The sequence below is a fragment of the Lissotriton vulgaris genome, chromosome 1_2 (assembly GCF_964263255.1).
Source record: "Lissotriton vulgaris chromosome 1_2, aLisVul1.2, whole genome shotgun sequence".
NCBI classification, from domain to species: domain Eukaryota; kingdom Metazoa; phylum Chordata; class Amphibia; order Caudata; family Salamandridae; genus Lissotriton; species Lissotriton vulgaris.
Genome location: NC_141686.1, coordinates 215,320,442 through 215,341,153, shown reverse-complemented (window position 1 = coordinate 215,341,153; position 20,712 = coordinate 215,320,442). Strand labels below are relative to the sequence as shown.

Sequence of the window (20,712 nt, the reverse complement as noted above, 5' to 3'; positions counted from 1 at the left end):
TGATGGAATAGATTTCCATGACTCGAGTCATTTATGATTAAAGCCCTTATGACTCAGACACCACGGACTCTGCCTCTCATTTGATTGAGCTATTTTTTTAACCTGTATGAAATTATATGGCAAACTCGTATACGGTAAAATATTTACAATCAATCAATCTTAGCTTTATTCGATTTCAGTATAAAAATCATAAAAGCAGCAACAGTACATAATAATACATCAGTGCATTTCATCAAAATTACTTATGTTAAAATCAAGTCGATAAAAGAAATCAGCTAATCATTTTAGAGCGAGATAATAAGTCAAGTTGGTTAGACGTGGCGATGATACGGCCACTCGATACAAAACCACTCCTGCCCGTCAAAAGGTTGCTCTCTGCTTTTGGCATTTCGACGGGACATATAATGACCTAGGGTAAAAGTCACTTATGCTCCAGATAGATATAGGACCATCTCCTTTTTGTGGCTGCCAGGTTTGGAGAAATGGAACGTGTTTAGACCTGAATTTGACAAGTACCAAATCGCCCGCTATATCCTTAGGAAGAGGTCCTAGCCAACCCACCCTTCTGACATTTAGTATGGTTCCATCGATGTTGGGTGGTAGGGGTCTATTTTTGGTTAGCCAAAACACAACCTTGTTTCTTAGGTGCAGATGACTTTCATGTTTCCCCTTTATAAGTTCTGTTACTCCCGAGAGGACGCACACAATAGGAGCGTCCTCTGGAGGCAAATGTAGATGCTCGGTTTTAAATAACATATTATCATGAGTAACTGCTGTTCCTTTATGGAATGTCAAATCTTTGTTTGGCCCTACTCTAGGGTAAGAACTCCGTACAGTTGTGGCAGGAGGATTAAAAGTTTTCACGTGCTGGGTTGTTAGTTAGTTGCGGGTGATCTTGCTTTGTGTGGAGGTTTCAGACGTTTCTATGGAGGCTGGGCGTAGTGGCTGAGTGGGTAGTGCCATAGTTTTTACAAGTAATGAATTGGCCTCGATTGCTTCTTTAACACCCGGGAGCCTGTCCCCTAAACTTACCATTTTATCAATCAGCGGGGATATTATAGACTTAATCATATTTTCAATTGAGGCCATTAAAGAAGCGTGGATATGGGCATTCAAAATGGCATTGCTGGGAGTGTTGGGCGATAGGGGATTTGGGTTTAGTTTTTGATGTTTGGCCCGACTCCCCAATTGTTTGGTCGCATCTCTCTTTCTTTTAGCAATAGTGATCTGAGGGGTAACTGCAGATTGCAATTTTTCTTTCGGTCGTGTTAAAAGGGGAATATCCTGTGTGCTATGGGTTGGTTGTAGTTGACTGTTAGACCGGGATTAGTCGTTGCTATAGCAGATAGGGGGACTAACTTGTACATTGTCTGATTCCACAGGAGCATACGTGGATTTTCACATTATGTTTAGTTCCTCCAGTAGTGATATATTTGGAGCTGCATTGGAGGTCTGTGAGGGAGAGCACATAGTGGGAAAACTTTCCATGATGGGGGATCGCTCTATTCTCTCTATTTCACTGACAATGGGGAGAGTTACCCTCTTTATATAATGATCCAGCGTTCCCCTGAACAAGTCACTCTGGGGTGAGGTATTTCTGGTATCCCCCTTGCAGGTCATATCAGCATCATCTGCACAAACAAGGACAGTTCAACAAATCCACTATAGTGACAGTTGGGAAGGACCTATGAGAAAGCGGGGGACAGGCAAAGAGTATCAGTACCTTTATTGTGATATCTTCCTCTCTTAGATCAGAACCAAGGGAATGGCCCTGTCCCGGCCTCCTCTGGCCTCTGATGGCCGCAGTTGGCCCCGCCCTTGTCCCTGGCTTCTACCGGCCTCGCCCGCGCGCGTCCTGCGACTCGGAAGGGGCTCGGTCTATTTCTGCGCCTTCCGGGCGGCAGGGCAAAGGAAGTAGAGGTTTGTGGGGGTTGTGGTCCCCCCGCTCGGCGGTCGCGTGTAGTTCCGGTCGCGGCGGCGGGGGGGGACCAGCTGCCAGCAAAGATGATAGCGCCGACTGCGCCCTGCACGCCCAGTTCCTCAATTCCCCCGGTGAGTTTTCTGTTGTAAAAGACCGCCCGCTCCCCAGATGGGCCTCTGTCTATTTCTGCGCCTTCCAGGCGCGTCAGTGGGTGGGAGGGGGCGGGGCAAAGGAAGCAGAGGTTTGTGGGGGTTGTGGTCTCCCCGCTCAGGGGCCGCGTGCAGTTCCGGTCGCGGCGGCAGGGGGGACCAGCTGCCAGCAAAGATGATAGCGCCGACTGCACCCTGCACACCCAGTTCCTCAATTCCCCCGGTGAGTTTTCTGTTGTAGAAGACCGCCCGCTCCCCAGATGGGGCTCTGTCTATTTCTGCGCCTTCCGGGCGCGTCAGTGGGCGGGAGGGGCGGGGCAAAGGAAGCAGAGAGAACTGAAGGCTCATCCAGTCTGTGGATTTGCGAAATTGCAAGTTTCTGTGCAATATTTTATGCGGCAATAGGGTAGCTTTTAATGCATTAATAACAAAAGATGAGGCGTCTCGATGAAAAAGAGCTGGCAGCTGGCAGATAAGTGCTCGAGAAGTCAGTAAAAGTCAATGGAAACAGAAGCAATCTGCTCATTCTCAAACATTATTAGCAGAGATGAAAAAAGTATTTACTTGATCCTGCGGCCTGATACAGTGTATCCACGCATCTGAGTCTGTCTTTTAAAGTACGGAGCAACTCCTCTCACCTCACATCCAGTGAGACCGACACAGAAACAGGCTCAGCTCAGGCCCCATATAGGGGAACTCCTCGGCCACAGGTAACGGAAAATGGCACGAATTCAGCACTGCCGCCAAAGCCTCAGAGGCGCCGCACACGGTGATAGCGAGCAGCACGCCAAACACTGACAGTCGCCATCAGACTTGTGGTCAGGGGGAGGAGCCAGAAACAGGAAACCTTGGGCTAACTCCACTAACTTACTACCATTTTCGTATTCACAGAAGACACTTACTCATTTCGGTATTCACAGAAGTTAGGAGTCCTAACTTTAGGACTCCAAAATGCCTTCTGTGAATACCGAAAGTCTTTAAATTAGGATTTTTCTCAATTTAATAGTAGTAAAGTTAGGACTCCTAACTTTAGGACTCCTAAATGCCTTCTGTGAATACCAAAAGTCTTAAAATTAGAATTCTTCTCAGTTTAGTAGTTGTAAAGTTGAGAAAAATCCTAATTTTAAGACTTTTGGTATTCACAGAAGGCATTTAGGAGTCCTAAAGTTGGGAGTCCTAACTTTACTACGAATGTGTAGAGCTCAGCAATGGTGTATCTTTGGGAAGAGGGGGGGCCAGAGGTTGTGACGCTGGGCGCAGTACAGGTGCGGATAGGCACTGATAGGCTTGCCTTTGGCGCCCCACTGACACGCCCCCTGCATGCATCCACTGCAGCCTGCATTAGGTAGGTCCTGGGGTGGGCAGGGCATCTGTTGGCGGTGAGCGGTGAGAAGAAAACACAGTCAGGAAAACCTCAGCGGGAAAAACCAGGCAGCTGCAGTGTCACTGGATCAGCCTGGAACAAGCGGGAATAGGAGGCCACCGGCAAGTGGCAAGCTTGTTGTGCAGGTTCCTATTACAGTAGCTGCAGTTCTTGGTATTACCTTTAGCTTCAGGAGCAATAACTTAAGCCAAGTGATAGTGCTAAGCAACATTTCCCAATGGACCGAAGAAAAACTTTGGGGCAGATTTACAAGCCCCTTGCCCTGCCGGAGCCTCACTTTTTTGCCGCTCCAGTGGTGCATAGTGCAGGGCCAAATCTACAGGGCCAAGCAAAGAAACCCGGCATGGCAATTCATGACCTTGTATATATGGTGTAAGGCAACGCAGTGCAAGTCGCTACACTGCCGTACACTACACTATTATGAAACAAACAAACCAAGGTGCCAGACAGTATAGGTTATTAGAAACAAACGCACACCTAGTACAATGAATTGCTATGCCATGGGTGTCACTTTGGATATTCCCACTCAAAATCCCTTGGATTTTGACACTGCCCCATATTTAGAACACTATTAGAAAAATGTGGAGTTTTGTCCTGGACGAAACCGGGTCGGACAATATACTAATGTTTATAAACAAAGAAACCCGGTCACGATTACATTCTGCTGCTCTTTATTGAAAGCAGATTCTATACCCTAAATTTTAATTCTTGGGTATTGATAAATTATTTTGTCATGCTAAGTTACATCACTTTATGCACATTTGAACATTTTGTCCGTGGTTTATACATTGCCGTACATATAAAAATTGATTTTTTACATACAAATATATACACTCTTTTTACACAACATAATTGCACGTTTGACAAATTACAACATAATATTTACAAGACAAATTTCAAAAATTGTACTAGTACCCTAGTAATTAATTCATAACAGTCCTACATTGGTTCATTTTTCTATGCTCAAGGACTGGTCTCAGAAGGGCATATTTTTTATGGGCACAACTTTATTAAGTGCATACACCGTTAGAGTGTGCACCGTTATGTTTGTGACCCGTTGTGGATAAGGAGTTTGTGAAACAGCCGACGCGTTTCCAAACCCGTTTTCTTATTTATCGGGTTTATCTTCAGGGCTTTTACTGGGTACCTGCATGTGAATAATGGGGAAAGCAGTTCAGTTGTGGGTCCTTCAATTTACTAAACTTAAACTGTATCTTATTGATGGGACAGGAAGTTACCTTATTGCAGCTTGTGCACATTGATTTGCTTTTTATTTCGAATTCCAGATGGGCGCCTATTTTGATCTGTAAAAGTGAAAGACCACACGTTGGCCTAGATGTATCAAGCCTTTTGCGATTCCTTAAGGCCGAAATTCTGCGAATTTCGGCCTTAAGGAATCGCAAACGGACATTTAGCATCTTTTGGGATGTATCACACATTAGCAAAATAAGGAATCGCAAAAAATTGCGATTCCTTATTTTGCTTATGCATTTAAGGAATCGCAATTTTGCTATTCCTTAAATGGCATGTATGAAACTTTTTTAAATTGCGAATTCGGGTTAAGGAATCGCAAATTAACACCAATTTGAGGTTCGTGTTAATTTGCGAAATCCTTTTAAAAAACAAAATGACTATTTTGAAGGTGGCATGTGACACACATACATGCCCATAGGGCATGTATGTGTGCCATATGCACACACATGTAAGTTTCAGGGGTGCAGCAGGGTGTCCATGAGACACCCCTGCACCCTTGAAATAATTCTCAAATTGCGATTAGCAAATTGCGAATTCGCAATTTGAGAGTTACTGCACAATCATTCCTATGGGCCTCCTGGCCCATAGAAATGAATGGGAAAATTATTCCTTAATTGCGATTAGCAATTTGCTAATCGCAATTAAGGAATTTTAAGGAATCGCTAAAAAATAGCGAAATTCTACATACATACCATTTTGCACTTCTCAAATAGCGATTCCTTAACAATCGCTATTTGAGAAGTGCAAAATGGTTTCTTGATACATCTGCCCCTTAGTCTCTGGTTGGGGGAAACAATTATCTTTCAAGAATTTAACTCAGATACAGCCTGGGGACTTATTTGTATGTTTTTCTCTTGCTCGTAAATGTTGGAAATTGTATTTCTATTCAGCCAGTAACACAGCTCTTATGGAGGTGGCGAGGTCTGTTGATTGTTAAAAGAAAACCTTTTATTACAGCTGGGGAAATGGGTTTCCGTTTTGAGTATAAGATTCATTTTGCTGGAGAGGGCACTTACTTAGGGCTTCTATGCGGAGCGTTCAGCCGTTTTTTTCAAAATAATGGCTTCACCTCACTTGACCTGATTTCTGCCTGGCTGCGTGCGCTGCAGGGTGAGAAAGCTGCATTTAATTCTCATTCTTTCACTATATTAATGTTTAGATGCTATCTCAAATGGAATCTTACCTATGGGTTATAATTTCCCGGATTTCCTCACTCGTTCGACCTGTCTCGCCCATTCCTGTGGTTGAAGAGTGCTGGGTATTGCAATCACGTGACTTTTGTTAAACAGCTTTTGTCATGTGATTGAGGGAATTCTGGGATATGTAGTCCTAAGGCTTGCTAGTTTATTTTCAGGTGCCTATAATTGAGAATGTGGTCTTCTGCAGGGAACTTTGGCTGGTTGTGGTTTAAATTTCTGACAGTTCATTTAAACCTGAAAAACAAGTAGAGGAGTAACACTCGATGAGTAGGCTGAAGGTTTTCCAAAAAGTGGAATAAATATTCCTTTTTATTAAACCCCTCACTCACCACCTAGTGGTGACATGCTTCATCATCGGGGTCCACCCTGGTGGCCTAGCGTCACCAGGGTGTGCTTCGACACCTGGAATGCAGTGGAGCAGGTTGTGAGGTGTAAATGCAAAAAGATTTTGTGTTAAAAATTGTCCTGGTTTAGCTTTATGGGTAAGTTTTAATAAAAAGCAACTGGACAATTTTAAAATAATAAAGAATGAGATACTGGAAGGGGAGTTACGACCTATGTATCTCAATATGTGTTCATAGTGCGTTGGTCAACATGTTTCAACCGTCAGGGAAAATTCCCGGTATTCATCAGGACCAAAAGGAGATGGAAGGTATGAGCCCCCTAAAAGACTCACCCTATCCTAAATCCTTACTAAACCAATGGTGAATTATACCAAAGGTGAGGTGCTCTCAAAAATGTGGAGCAACAATAAAAACCTGTGGAGAGAGAAAATGAAATAAAAAGAAGGTATCAGGCGATTGTTTATCATTACTAGCCTGTAACGTCGTGCAGACTCTCAGTGCATACATACTGCATGCCACAGTGGTGTATTGGAAAAGCTTCTAGCGGCGAAAAGCGTGATCATATAGTGAACGTGATCGCTTGTCTTTATAGCTGGGATCATTTTGTATCAAGGACTATAGGTGCGTGCAACTGTGCATGCAGTATTGCTATTTTAATTTCCATCTGACAGTGGGATGAGGCGTTATAATCAGAATGGTATTGTTTTTGAAGTGATATGCGAAATTTAAAACAATACCTAGTGACTATAATCAAATGCACATTATATTAAGGCAAAGGCCACGTTGTAGCCCTTCGTGATATTGTGTCCTCATTAGACAAACAAGATTCACAAACAAATAACACGGAGGTGATCACAAAAGTATCATGGCAAAGGGGCAGGTTTACTTGAGGTATGTTCCTTAAGTGCTTCAACGAGCAGGGGGTAGGTGCATCACGCGGTAAAACGTATTCTAAGTGAAGAAATGTTGTACCCGTGATTAGATAAAGGATAATTTGCAAGGATACCGCTGGGGAACAGGTGTACGTCCTGTCATCTGTTCGCGGTACGATTCTGCGGGTGGAAGGAAGAATTTACTTACAGTTTTCAGGTGTGGCAGGCGGCCAGTCACCTACGTCTACCTTCGCTGCTCGGCTATGAATGCCGTGCAGTGCGGGGCTGGTATAAACGTATGGATACTTCCGGGTTATGGTCACGTGTTAATCGCGTCACCAGTGCGTTACAGAAGCCTGTGGCCAGTTGCCAGGGGCGACAGAATGCTCAAGATGCTGCGCATGCGTGTTCCCACGTGCGCGGTTTGTGTGAAGTAAGAGTCTATGAGATAAAGGGACAATAACATCAATGTTAATGGGACGAAGTACATGTAGGAAGGGGTTCCCAGTGTTTGACTGCGGAGACCTGGGGTGTCATAGGGATACTCAGCGGTTCGCACATGCGTGGTAGCGTGTATGGGAACATGAGTTTGTAAGAGTCAGGCGGAGACCCCATGATGCCCAATGGGGCAATATGGTTAGCTTTCAGAATTCGATCAAGCCAGTGGGGCATCTGCAAAGTTGGGTAGATTAGGCTGGCAGAAGCTGTTTGAGTTCATAGTGGGTGGAAAAAAGGCCAAGGGGGGAGGGGGGGAGGGATAGCTCATGATTATTTCAGCACAGAACCCCAAGGGATGTTATCATTCAGGCCATTTTTGTGGGTAGCAAGTCTATAAATCCAACGCTGCTCTTTTTCAAAGAGGCGGGATTGTATGTTTGGACCAGGCTGTAATTGTTCTATCACGGTCCACCTCATGTCATTTGGGGTGTGGTGAACAGTGAGAAAATGATCTGTCAATCTGGTAATGTTTTTCTTGCAGCGTATTGTGCTTCTGTGCTCACAAATACGCTGCTTTATCTTACGAGTAGTCATTCCCACATATGGTTTCCCACAGGTACATGTGATGAGATAGATGACATTGCTACTATTGCAATTGGTGTGAGATCTCTGTTCCCATATTTTTCCTGCTTCCAGATTTAGAGTCTTAGTGTTTTCTGTAAGGTGATAGACACTACAGTCCCCACATCGAGAGTGTCCTGTCACAGGTGGCAGGCCCCATATCTGTGTGATGGTGGGATTATTGTTCATTGTCAGGTTTTTGGGTCTGGTGTTAACCAAACTATTTTTTAGGCTCTGGGCTTTCTTGTAAGAGAACAAGGGTTTTTCCCAACTGAGAGTTCCTGAATTCACTATGGACCAGTGCTTGTTGATGCTTCGGCTAGCTTGGTTCGAGATTGCGTTATAAGTTGTTACGCTTGTAAGTGGGATTGTGTCTCTATTTTTTGTGGTATCTTCCAATAGGACTTGTCTGGGTTGATTTCTTGCCCGTTTTTGACACTTGCGTGTGATCATAGATGGGTAACCTCGTTGCAGTAGTTTGGTGGTTAGATCTTCTGCTTGATTTTTGTAGTCAGTTAATTTACTGCAGTTTCTCCGTAGGCGTAAGTATTGGCCGTAGGGCAAGTTTTCCCTCAGGGGTCGTGGATGGAAGCTTTCAAACCTTAAAAGATTATTTTTTGCAGTCGGTTTAAAATGGGTTTTGGTGGTTAGAACATCATTTTCCTTTTGTATCTGTATGTCTAGGAAAACCATTTTTCTCTATCAGCACTATGAGTGAAGTGCAGATGTGGGTCACGGTTGCTGAGCCAGGTTATAAATGTTGTTAATGTTTCTTGCGGACCCTGCCAGATGGTTAGAACATCATCGCTGTATCTCCGCCAGAATTTGATGTTTTCAAAGTAAGGGTTGTCCGGCGATAGGATGTATTTTTGTTCAAAATCGAACACATAAAGTCCTGCTACACTAGGAGCGAAAACGCTGCCCATTGATGTGCCCCCTATTTGGAGGTATAAGGAGCCTTCATATTCAAAAAAGTTCCTTTTCAGGGCTAGGGTTGCACATTTGATGATAAATTCTTTTGGTGTGCGGTAGTCCCAGGTGGTTTGGTCCAATGTTGTTTTGAGTACATTGATGGTGGCATCCTGAGGAATGTTAGTATAGAGGCTTTCTATGTCAAAGCTCACTATAATCATGTTCTCCTCCATTTTGATGGTCTCTAATAGTGTCAGTAGATTTTTTGTATCCTTAAGGTAAGTGGATGTTCCTTGTACAATGGTTTTTAGAAAAAAGTCACAGAACCTGGATAAGAGTTCTAATAGTGAACCTATACTGGATACTATTGGTCTTCCGGGAGGGGGCAATTTGTCCTTGTGCATCTTTGGAACCACATAGAAATATGGTATTTTTGCCTCAGTTTTTGTCAGGTAATCTGCCTCCTGTTTGGAGATATGTCCTGCTGCTTCTGCTGTTTCAACTAGGTCTATGATTTCTGTTCTTAAATCCTCTGTGGGGTCGTTTGGAAGTGGCAGATAATTCTTCCTGTCATCCAGCAAACGTCTGCATTCCATGTTATAGTCTGTTTTGTTCATTACTACCAGACCTCCACCCTTATCCGCTGGTTTTATAACAATTGTGTCATCCTTCTTGAGGTCAGATATAGCTTTCTTTTCAGATCTGCTGGTGTTATGATAGAGTGTAGGGACTGGCATAGATTCAATGTCATTGAACACTGCCTGTTCGAAAGCATTTATTTCCACTGGGATGGTGTGTGGGGGTGGTACAAATGTCGATTTGGTTCTCAATCCAGTTTCATTCGTAGTCTCTTCCGCACTCTCCTTGTTTGTTTTTTCGAAGAACGCTTTGAGCTTCAATTTTCTAAAGAAGGCTGCCAGTTCGCATTGTAGTTTAAATTTGTCCAAGGTGGCTGTAGGTACAAATCCAAGTCCCTTGTTTAGGACTTGTGTTTCCGTCTCAGTTAATGTTCGCGATGACAAATTAGTCACTAGTTCCTCATGTTGCTGGGGGCCTGCCTTGTTGGCCCCGGTCTTGTTCCTGGTGTTGCTGCTCACCGTGTCTTCTTCTACCCAGTGGACATTGTTCCCTTGTTTGTTGCGGCCTCTCCCGCGCCTGCCTCTGTTCGGAAAAGGAGGACGGAATTGGTTGGGTGGGAAAGGGTACTGCTGAAATGGTGGCTGCCATCCATACATCGGGAACTGTTGAGGTTGTTGATAAGGATTCTGAAAAGGAGGGTGGCTGTATTGTGGCCATTGGTAATGTCCTCGGTATGCTCCTCTTTGTCTCTGTCTAGGTGTGCTATTGTTGGATCCTCTGCTACTGTTGGAGCTAAGGGAGGTATTGCTCGAAGCGTCCGAGTCTGGGACTGGTGTAGCTGTGGCTTTATAGTCAGGATCTGAGTATGGATATGCCTTGACGAATGTAAATTTTTTGAGGTCCTTTTGAAATTTGAGGACTTTCTGTTGGGTGAGGTTGTCCCTATATTCGTTTATCTCTTTATTCAGATCGTCTAGTTTCTTTTTGTATCCTGTGATGGTGGTTTTAATTTGGCTTTCGGTTAGTTGGATGTCTATCTGGATTTTCTCTGACAATCGTACTGCTGTTTTTAGTATAAGTATAATCCAGTCGTGCGTGCAGTGCCACGCTATGAGGGCCCAATCTTTCCTGAACTCAGGATCATCCAAGAATATTCTTGGGGCATTGGTGACCAGCAGGCCCTTTGAGTATGGTCCCATGCAGTATTGTTCTGATGCGGTTGCGTTTCATTTCCGTGAGTTTGTCCCATTCCGAGGTCTGTGATATGGTATTGCTGATGTTAGCATCAGCAAATACATTGTGATTGCTCATGATTGAGTCTATTTCCTCTGTTGAAAAGGATAAGCCTGGATTTTCTGCCATGTCCGTCTCGTTACTGACCTCCAGTTATATTGTTGGAAAGTGTTTTTAGACTCTCGCAGCTGTGCGCTGCTATGATATCCGAAAAAACAATTGAGAGAGTAAGGGATTGTGTCCACATGGAATGGATGAGGGATACTCCTATTCCCCTGGTCAATATTGAAAAACAAGTAGAGGAGTAACACCCGATGAGTAGGCTGAAGGTTTTCCAAAAAGTGGAATAAATATTCCTTTTTATTAAACCCCTCACTCACCACCTAGTGGTGACATGCTTCATCATCGGGGTCCACCCTGGTGGCCTAGCGTCACCAGGGTGTGCTTCGACACCTGGAATGCAGTGGAGCAGGTTGTGAGGTGTAAATGCAAAAAAATGTTGTGTTAAAAATTGTCCTGGTTTAGCTTTATGGGTAGGTTTTAATGAAAACCAACTGGACAATATTAAAATAATAAAGAATGAGATACTTGAAGGGGAGTTATGACCTACGTATCTCAATATGTGTTCATAGTGCGTTGGTCAACATGTTTCAACCGTCAGGGAAAATTCCCGGTATTCATCAGGACCAAAAGGAGATGGAAGGTATGAGCCCCCTAAAAGACTCACCCTGTCCTAAATCCTTACTAAACCAATGGTGAATTATACCAAAGGTGAGGTGCTCTCAAAAATGTGGAGCAACAATAAAAACCTGTGGAGAGAGAAAATGAAATAAAAAGAAGGTATCAGGCGATTGTTTATCATTACTAGCCTGTAACGTTGTGCAGACTCTCAGTGCATACATATTGCATGCCACAGTGGTGTATTGGAAAAGCTTCTAGCGGTGAAAAGCGTGATCATATAGTGAACGTGATCGCTTGTCTTTAAAGCTGGGATCATTTTGTATCAAGGACTATAGGTGCGTGCAACTGTGCATGCAGTATTGCTATTTTAATTTCCATCTGACAGTGGGATGAGGCGTTATAATCCGAATGGTAGTGTTTTTGAAGTGATATGCGAAATTTAAAACAATACCTAGTGACTATAATCAAATGCACATTATATTAAGGCAAAGGCCACGTTGTAGCCCTTCGTGATATTGTGTCCTCATTAGACAAATAAGATTCACAAACAAATAACACGGAGGTGATCACAAAAGTATCATGGCAAAGGGGCAGGCTTACTTGAGGTATGTTCCTTAAGTGCTTCAACGAGCAGGGGGTAGGTGCATCACGCGGTAAAACGTATTCTAAGTGTAGAAATGTTGTACCCGTGATTAGATAAAGGATAATTTGCGAGGATACCGCTGGGGAACAGGTGTACGTCCTGTCATCTGTTCGCGGTACGATTCTGCGGGTGGAAGGAAGAATTTACTTACAGTTTTCAGGCGTGGCAGGCGGCCAGTCACCTACTTCTACCTTCGCTGCTCGGCTATGAATGCCGTGCAGTGCGGGGCTGGTATAAACGTATGGATACTTCCGGGTTAATGGCCACGTGTTAATCGCGTCACCAGTGCGTTACGGAAGCCTGTGTCCAGTTGCCAGGGGCGACAGAATGCTCAAGATGCTGCGCATGCGTGTTCCCGCGTGCGCGGTTTGTGTGAAGTAAGAGTCTATGAGATAAAGGGACAATAACATCAATGTTAATGGGACGAAGTACATGTAGGAAGGGGTTCCCAGTGTTTGACTGCGGAGACCTGGGGTGTCATAGGGATACTCAGCGGTTCGCACATGCGTGGTAGCGCGTATGGGAACATGAGTTTGTAAGAGTCAGGCGGAGACCCCATGATGCCCAATGGGGCAATATGGTTAGCATATATTAAGAAAAATGGGCAAAGCTTTCAGAAATCGATCAAGCCAGTGGGGCATCTGCAAAGTTGGGTAGATTAGGCTGGCAGATGCTGTTTGAGTTCATAGTGGGTGGAAAAAAGGCCAAGGGGGGGAGGGGAGGGATAGATCATGATTATTTCAGCACAGAACCCCAAGGTATGTTATCATTCAGGCCATTTTTGTGGGTAGCAAGTCTATAAATCCAATGCTGCTCTTTTTCAAAGAGGCGGGATTGTATGTTTGGACCGGGCTGTAATTGTTCTATCACGGTCCACCTCATGTCATTTGGGGTGTGGTGAACAGTGAGAAAATGATCTGTCAATCTGGTAATGTTTTTCTTGCAGCGTATTGTGCTTCTGTGCTCACAAATACGCTGCTTTATCTTACGAGTAGTCATTCCCACATATGGTTTCCCACAGGTACATGTGATGAGATAGATGACATTGCTACTATTGCAATTGGTGTGAGATCTCTGTTCCCATATTTTTCCTGCTTCCAGATTTAGAGTCTTAGTGTTTTCTGTAAGGTGACAGACACTACAGTCCCCACATTGAGAGTGTCCTGCCACAGGTGGCAGGCCCCATATCTGTGTGATGGTGGGATTATTGTTCATTGTCAGGTTTTTGGGTCTGGTGTTAACCAAACTATTTTTTAGGCTCTGGGCTTTCTTGTAAGAGAACAAGGGTTTTTCCCAACTGAGAGTTCCTGAATTCACTATGGACCAGTGCTTGTTGATGCTTCGGCTAACTTGGTTCGAGATTGCGTTATAAGTTGTTACGCATGTAAGTGGGATTGTGTCTCTATTTTTTGTGGTATCTTCCAATAGGACTTGTCTGGGTTGATTTCTTGCCCGTTTTTGACACTTGCGTGTGATCATAGATGGGTAACCTCGTTGCAGTAGTTTGGTGGTTAGATCTTCTGCTTGATTTTTGTAGTCAGTTAATTTACTGCAGTTTCTCCGTAGGCGTGAGTATTGGCCGTAGGGCAAGTTTTCCCTCAGGGGTCGTGGATGGAAGCTTTCAAACCTTAAAAGATTATTTTTTGCAGTCGGTTTAAAATGGGTTTTGGTGGTTAGAACATCATTTTCCTATTGTATCTGTATGTCTAGGAAAACCATTTTTTCTCTATCAGCACTATGAGTGAAGTGCAGATGTGGGTCACGGTTGTTGAGCCAGGTTATAAATGTTGTTAATGTTTCTTGCGGACCCTGCCAGATGGTTAGAACATCATCGATGTATCTCCGCCAGGATTTGATGTTTTCAAAGTAAGGGTTGTCCGGCGATAGGATGTATTTTTGTTCAAAATCGAACACATAAAGTCCCGCTACACTAGGAGCGAAAACGCTGCCCATGGATGTGCCCCCTATTTGGAGGTATAAGGAGCCTTCATATTCAAAAAAGTTCCTTTTCAGGGCTAGGGTTGCACATTTGATGATAAATTCTTTCGGTGTGCGGTAGTCCCAGGTGGTTTGGTCCAATGTTGTTTTGAGTACATTGATGGTGGCATCCTGAGGAATGTTAGTATAGAGGCTTTCTATGTCAAAGCTCACTATAATCATGTTCTCCTCCATTTTGATGGTCTCTAATAGTGTCAGTAGATTTTTTGTATCCTTAAAGTAAGTGGATGTTCCTTGTACAATGGTTTTTAGAAAAAAGTCACAGAACCTGGATAAGGGTTCTAATAGTGAACCTATACCAGATACTATTGGTCTTCCGGGAGGGGGCAATTTGTCCTTGTGCATCTTTGGAACCACATAGAAATATGGTATTTTTGCCTCAGTTATATTATGTGAACAGTTAGGAGCTAGAGGCTATCCCAAAAAGATGTTAAAACACGCCACAAAACGTGCATGGTTTACACCTAGGGAAGAATTGCTAACCACAAGAGAAAAGGGTCACTGAACACCTGTCCGATGTTGACTTACACTCCCTTCTGCTCTCATATACCAATATTCATTATGACTTAACACCTTCTGCAGAGCACGATTCAGACTATTCCCTCCAACCACTATAGAGAACCCATTCTCAATAACAGATCCTTGAACAAGCGCCTAGAGACCCCCGGGTGATAACGCGCTATAGAAATTGAAATAAATAAATAAATAAAATCCACATGACACATTAGGAGACATAAGTTACCAAATCTCATCTTAGATCCCTGCTCCTTAGTTGCAGATCGTCGGTAAAACATGCAGGTAACATCGCTGATCTCATTCGCGCCCAATACCTCAACCTCCTTATCCTTACAGAAACATGGCTCGATACGTCCCCGCCTACTTTGAACATGGTAGTACGACCCAACTAGAACATCATCACACTTGATAGATCCAATGGAATGGGAGGACACATAGCATGCATTTACCGCTCCATGCTCACCCTAAAACTATAAAAAATGGGTACTATGGGCCCGATTCACAGAACTAACTTAAGACAAATTCCTAAACTTACTACTTTGGGTATTCACAGAAGTTAGGATTTTGTCTTAAGACAGACTTAAGACAGACTCCTAACTTAAGTCTGTCTTAAGTCTGTTTTAAGACAAAATCCTAACTTCTGTGAATACCAAAAGTAGTACGTTTAGGATTTTGTCTTAAATTAGTTCTGTGAATCGGGCCCAATGTCATTATGTGAATATCTTGGTAGAGAAATATGGAGCAATAACATATATGTAATCTTCACACAGTCTAGCACTCCCTGAGTGAACAAATGATGGAGACCATCTCCTCTAACTCAGACCAACACATCAATCAGATCTTCCTTGGGGATTTCAACATACAATGGAATGACTTTAATGACCCCATTCTTAACACCACCAAGGCCTTCCTTATACACCTCGAACTCACCCAATTTTGCAATGGCCCAACACACAATAGGGGCTCTACCCTTGATCTAATCATCGCTAAGTACAACATGATTCAACTTGATTCCATAATCTATTGTAAGGTCTGATCACTTCTTAATCTCCTTCCTTAGTGCAACTACTTAAACACAGATAATGGTCCAGAGACCTTAGAAAGATTAAACCTACTGAGCTAATTGCTATTAGCAACAACATCCTACCTCCTCCTGCAAACATGATAAACACAAATTGATTTTCCCGATCATTACACTACTGGGCACGATTCTCCCAAGCAGTTTAGGAGATTACCAAGCAGACAGTCCAAACCATTGTTCAATGACAATCTAAATGAGGAAAGGCTTAATCTAAGGCTTGCTGAGAGAACGAGGAGAGTCTCCCCAAATGGCTCTAATCTTAAATATTTGAAGGCAGTAAGAAACTCATACAACAAACACAAACACAGATTAAAAGCAGAATACTTCAGACAGTGATTAAATAATGCCAAAAACAGGCCTGAAAATCTTTTTGAAATCCTCAAAGAACAAATATGTCACTCTAAACAACACTCTGTTGACAAGGTCACGCTACCAAATGGGAATGAGTTCTCTCCACTTCAGCCATAAGGCAAGGAAGATTGAATTAGATTTGCTACCCGCATGTCAGCTTTTGGTCAGTATTGACCATCCCAGTCCTCTCCTGGTGCAACATCCAATCAGCTCTCATCTTGGATAGTCAACAAAGAATAAGGCAACTTGGCCCTCCTTCAAAATCCCGACAAATTCAACATATTCACAATAATGACCTCTTTAAAACCATCTAACTATTTTAATGATCCTCTGCCACTTAAACTTTTCAAAGAGCTCAGATCTTCCCTACTCCATTTCTGGTTGAAGATTGTCAAAGCATCTCTTTCTCGGGGCATGGTCCTTGATAGCCAAACGATTGGACAGGTCAGCCCAATCTTAAAATAAATTAATGCTGACCAATCTGACCCCAACAACATTTGTCCTATCTCCAACATCCTACCCCTAGCAAAACCTTTGGAGAACTGCATACACCTACAATCCTGTGACCACATTGAACAATTCCAATTGCTAGACCAATACCAATCTGGCTTCAGATCTGGCCATAACACTGAAACGGCTCTAACACATATTGTCAATGACGCCTTGAGATTGCTCAATCAGAATGAATCCTGTTTACCTATACTCCTTGATCTCTCAGCGTTGTTTGATACAGTCAAGCATGACTACATGGTTGACCTCCTCGCAAATAAGATGGGATTGTGGGTCCTGTTTTAAAATGGTTCCCCTCTTTCCTTCAAAACAGAATTCAGATAATGAAAATCAACCAATCCTTATCAGACACTACACCAGTACCAATTGGTGTACCCCAAGGTACCACACTCTCACCCACGATATTCAACCTGCTCATGGAATCTCTTATGGACATTTTGAAGAACTCAAACATCCATTACCACATGTATGCTTAAGATACACAACTGTACACCTGAAGATATCAAAACGCTGCACTGCACTCAAAAACACAACAATGGCTGACACACAATCACCTCATGCTCAACACACTGAAAACTGAATTTCTTTAGATCACCCCTCACCATCTCTCGGCATCTGTATAACATTATATCAAACAACTCGCAGCTCTCAACAGCTCCCATCATATTGTTAACTCTACTCGATCTCTAGGCATCCCTCTGACAAACATCATAATATGCAAAATCATATCAGTGCAACCATCAGTGGAGCCAACCACCAAATGAACATTCTAAGAAAACTAAACCTCTTTCTGCCCCCTATGGATTTTCAATTAGCAGTACAATCTCTGGTCATCTCCCAATTAAATTACAGGAGTGCCACTTTGCAAGGCATTAAAGACCACATTGAACTCAGGGGCCAGAATCATAACAGATTCCAGAAGAATAGACCACATTACTCCAGGCTTAAAACATATTAATTTGGCTCCCATTTAAATTCAGAATCCTATTAAAGATTGCATGCATGATGCACAAAGCCCTCCATCTCAACACTTCGGTATACTTGGCCAATAAACGCGAGTTATCTGGGTGGCAGGCACTCCTTAAGAAGCACCACCTCTCTTTCACTGAAACTTCCGAAGTGCAAAAAAAAGAAACCTTACACCTGCTCCTTCTCCGGCCTTGCCCCTAGAATTTGAAACAATCCACCTCTGGAAATCAGGACATACCCCTTGTCCGCCAACTTAAAAAAAGAAACAGAAAAGCTCTTAATGCTTAGATTCTTTCTCCAGGAGCGATGAAACTACTTCAGCGTGGCTAGTGTTGGGTCTTAGAACTGTTACGCTCAATGACCCACTGTATATATGTAACTCCATGGTTATTCCTTCTCCGATTGTCATTTGTTTTTCTCTTTTCCCAATATTGTATGACTTTAGTACAGGGCATTGATACCCAAATTGGGCCATGTTCATGCTATATAAAACTCAAAAAATAAATAAATGTGTTAAACAATCTTCAAACATTTAGTAGGTTGGTAGGTGGTAGAGAGTCCCTGCAAAGCCCTTCAAGACAAGGGTTTGTGCCCTAATGGCACCTGAAGGGACAAACTAGATACAGTAAAGTCCCCGACCACTGATGCCCCACTGACAATCACATGATCTATGAGTCGGAACGCTACCAACCTTCACTGCAGACTCCAAAATCTCTGCACTTTTCCCAGTTCTTCTTTAACACAGCTTGCTTCTGAGCACAGCTGATAGTCCATTAACTGGAGAGTCCAGGACCCCTTTACAGGCCTTAGTAGGGTCACCGTTGTTTCGATTTTGCAGCATATAGAACATACTGGCCCATGAGTCACTTGCTGGGCCCCTAGTTAGCACAAAAAGAGTAAAGAAAATACAAATTGTTTTTAGTGGAGGGAAGCTCTTAAATGGGTAATATACAAACACCTTGTGATTGGAGAAATGGTATGTCCTATGTATATTTAGTATATTAACATTTCACCATAACTTTTGTTGACAGCTTCTTATTCGCTATGGCAGCACCAGCTGGAAATGGAGTTTATGTGGTGACCCAATATATTCCCAATCCTACCTTCAACCCTGCTCATCAGTTGGCGAGTCCTTATCAGGGGCCTTATTTTCTAAAGAAGTTCATTAAAGGAGAACCAAAGACACTTGGAGTAAGTACTGGGGCTCTTGAAATATGATTGTCTTCATCTACCATGGCCAGTTCTAAAATTATTAAATATCTCATCTAACACATATATGGAACTTGCTGTGCATCATTTTAGTTCAGGCAGACACCAAGCATTTCAAACAAAAAAAGTATTCAAATCCTTAACTCATTATTGAGGGGATAGAGCAGACTAGAAATGTATTAATAGAAATCCAGGCATTTTTGTTGATGTGGTTTTCACAGTAAGACCCTGTTAGAAAAGGGGTCTCTAGTTGGGAGAGATTTGCCCTCTGTCTCAGTAGGAACCTCCACTCTAGTCAGAGTAATTAACCTGTGCTCACCCTCTTGTAGGTTGTCACAGAGCAGGCAGGCTTAACTTAAGAGGCAATGTGTAAAGTATGTGTGCAACGCACACACACACACACACACACACACAGTAACACAATAAAAACACTATAAACAGACTCCATATATTTGTAGTAAAAAGAGAATATGTATCTGAGTAAAACAAGACCAAAATGACAAATATCCAATAAGTGGGTGGAGATATGAATTTTTAAAGATTCAGGGGCATATTTCCAACAAGTAGCGATAGTTATCGCTAAATAGGCTTAGCGACGATTTTTTTATCGCTGCCTATCGCTGGATATGTTAGCGGAGAAAACATGCTATTAGCAACGTTTTTCTCCATTATGCTAAAATATCCAGCGATAGCGGCGAAATGCGTAAATATCGCTGAGAATACAGCGATATTCACGCATTAGCGGCAAAATGCTCTTAGCCATGTTATCCACCTCCCATTGGATAACATGGCTAAGAACTGGTCTGAGCAGGCGTTAGTTTTTGGCGATAGCGGGAATATTTCCATCGCTACGCCTGCCTTGCTAATAGGCGATAGCGACATTAGCGACTGCTTTCAGTCGCTAACAGGTTGGGTACGCCCACTTTGCATGTCATTAGCGATAAATATCGCTGACATGCAAAGCGGGCCCCAAACCGCTCGCTATCGCCTAAAAGCTGTCGCTATCATCAGTTAGCGACAGCTTGCTAATAGAGCGATAGAATTATCGCCACTTAGCGGCCGGAAACGGCCGCTAAACCGGCGATAATTGCCTATCGCTACCCTTGGTAATATGCCCCTAAATGTGAAAACGAAGCTTAGAAGTAACTAGCGGTCAAAAGGATACGAGGGACGGGTGTAAATCCAAAGTTCAGGTTGACTGTGATGGAGTGCCGTCTAGCTGCAGAGCCCACCCATGGTCTGCTGTTGAAGTACCTTGTATGGAGCAAAGTATCAACATCGTTGGCACGATGCATCGGGATTTCTCATGGAGTCAGGCTGCTGCGTCGGCTGCAAATTCTGGCTGCGATACTGCTGTCATTGAGCAACCGCTGCATCATTGTTGTGTGGCGATGCACTAAAATTTCTCATTCAGTTATGGCGATGCATCCGTTTTTGCAGAAAGAAGCTGCAAAACCCACTTCTGAGGCCCAGGACTGGAGGGGACACCTCAAGCAAGGGTATGATTCACAGACAGCAGAATCCAGCACCACCGGCAGGATTGCAAGAAGTCTTTTGCGTCCCTGAGACTTCAGAAAACAGGAGGCAAGTCAGCAAAGCCCTTGGAGTCATTCTGGGTTCAATTGAGATAGTCCCAGTCCTTGTCCTCAGGAGGGTAGCGATCATAAGGCAGCAGGGCAGCTGAGAAAAGCAGTTCCTAGGCCAGTCAGTCAAGGCAAAGTGGCAATTCTTACAGCACAGCAGCCTTTACTCCAGCAGAGTTCTTCCCAGGTCCAGTAGTTTACTGATGTGGTAAGGCAGATGCCTGATACTGATACCCAAAAGTGCCTTTGATGTTGGGGGTGACTT

General features: G+C 43.4%; 1 protein-coding gene and 1 long non-coding RNA gene across 7 annotated transcripts in view; one reads left to right on the top strand and one right to left on the bottom strand.

Moving 5' to 3' along the window:
- LOC147735030 (uncharacterized) overlaps nt 1-5,947 on the bottom strand; it is a 67,518-nt gene extending 61,571 nt beyond the window's left edge. The window contains exons 1-2 of the long non-coding RNA XR_015307549.1: nt 5,892-5,947; nt 5,725-5,811 (exon numbers count right to left, since the gene is read on the bottom strand). This is a non-coding gene — a long non-coding RNA (uncharacterized LOC147735030). The remainder of the gene's footprint in view (nt 1-5,724; nt 5,812-5,891) is intronic.
- Nucleotides 1-20,712, top strand: part of LOC147735029 (membrane-spanning 4-domains subfamily A member 4A-like) — a 316,483-nt gene that overhangs the window by 96,680 nt on the left and 199,091 nt on the right. For all 6 annotated transcript variants that reach the window (XM_086953129.1, XM_086953127.1, XM_086953124.1 and 3 more), the window contains one exon: nt 18,687-18,846. In XM_086953129.1, the coding sequence (XP_086809255.1) occupies nt 18,700-18,846 (147 nt within the window). In that variant the 5' untranslated portion in view covers nt 18,687-18,699. The remainder of the gene's footprint in view (nt 1-18,686; nt 18,847-20,712) is intronic.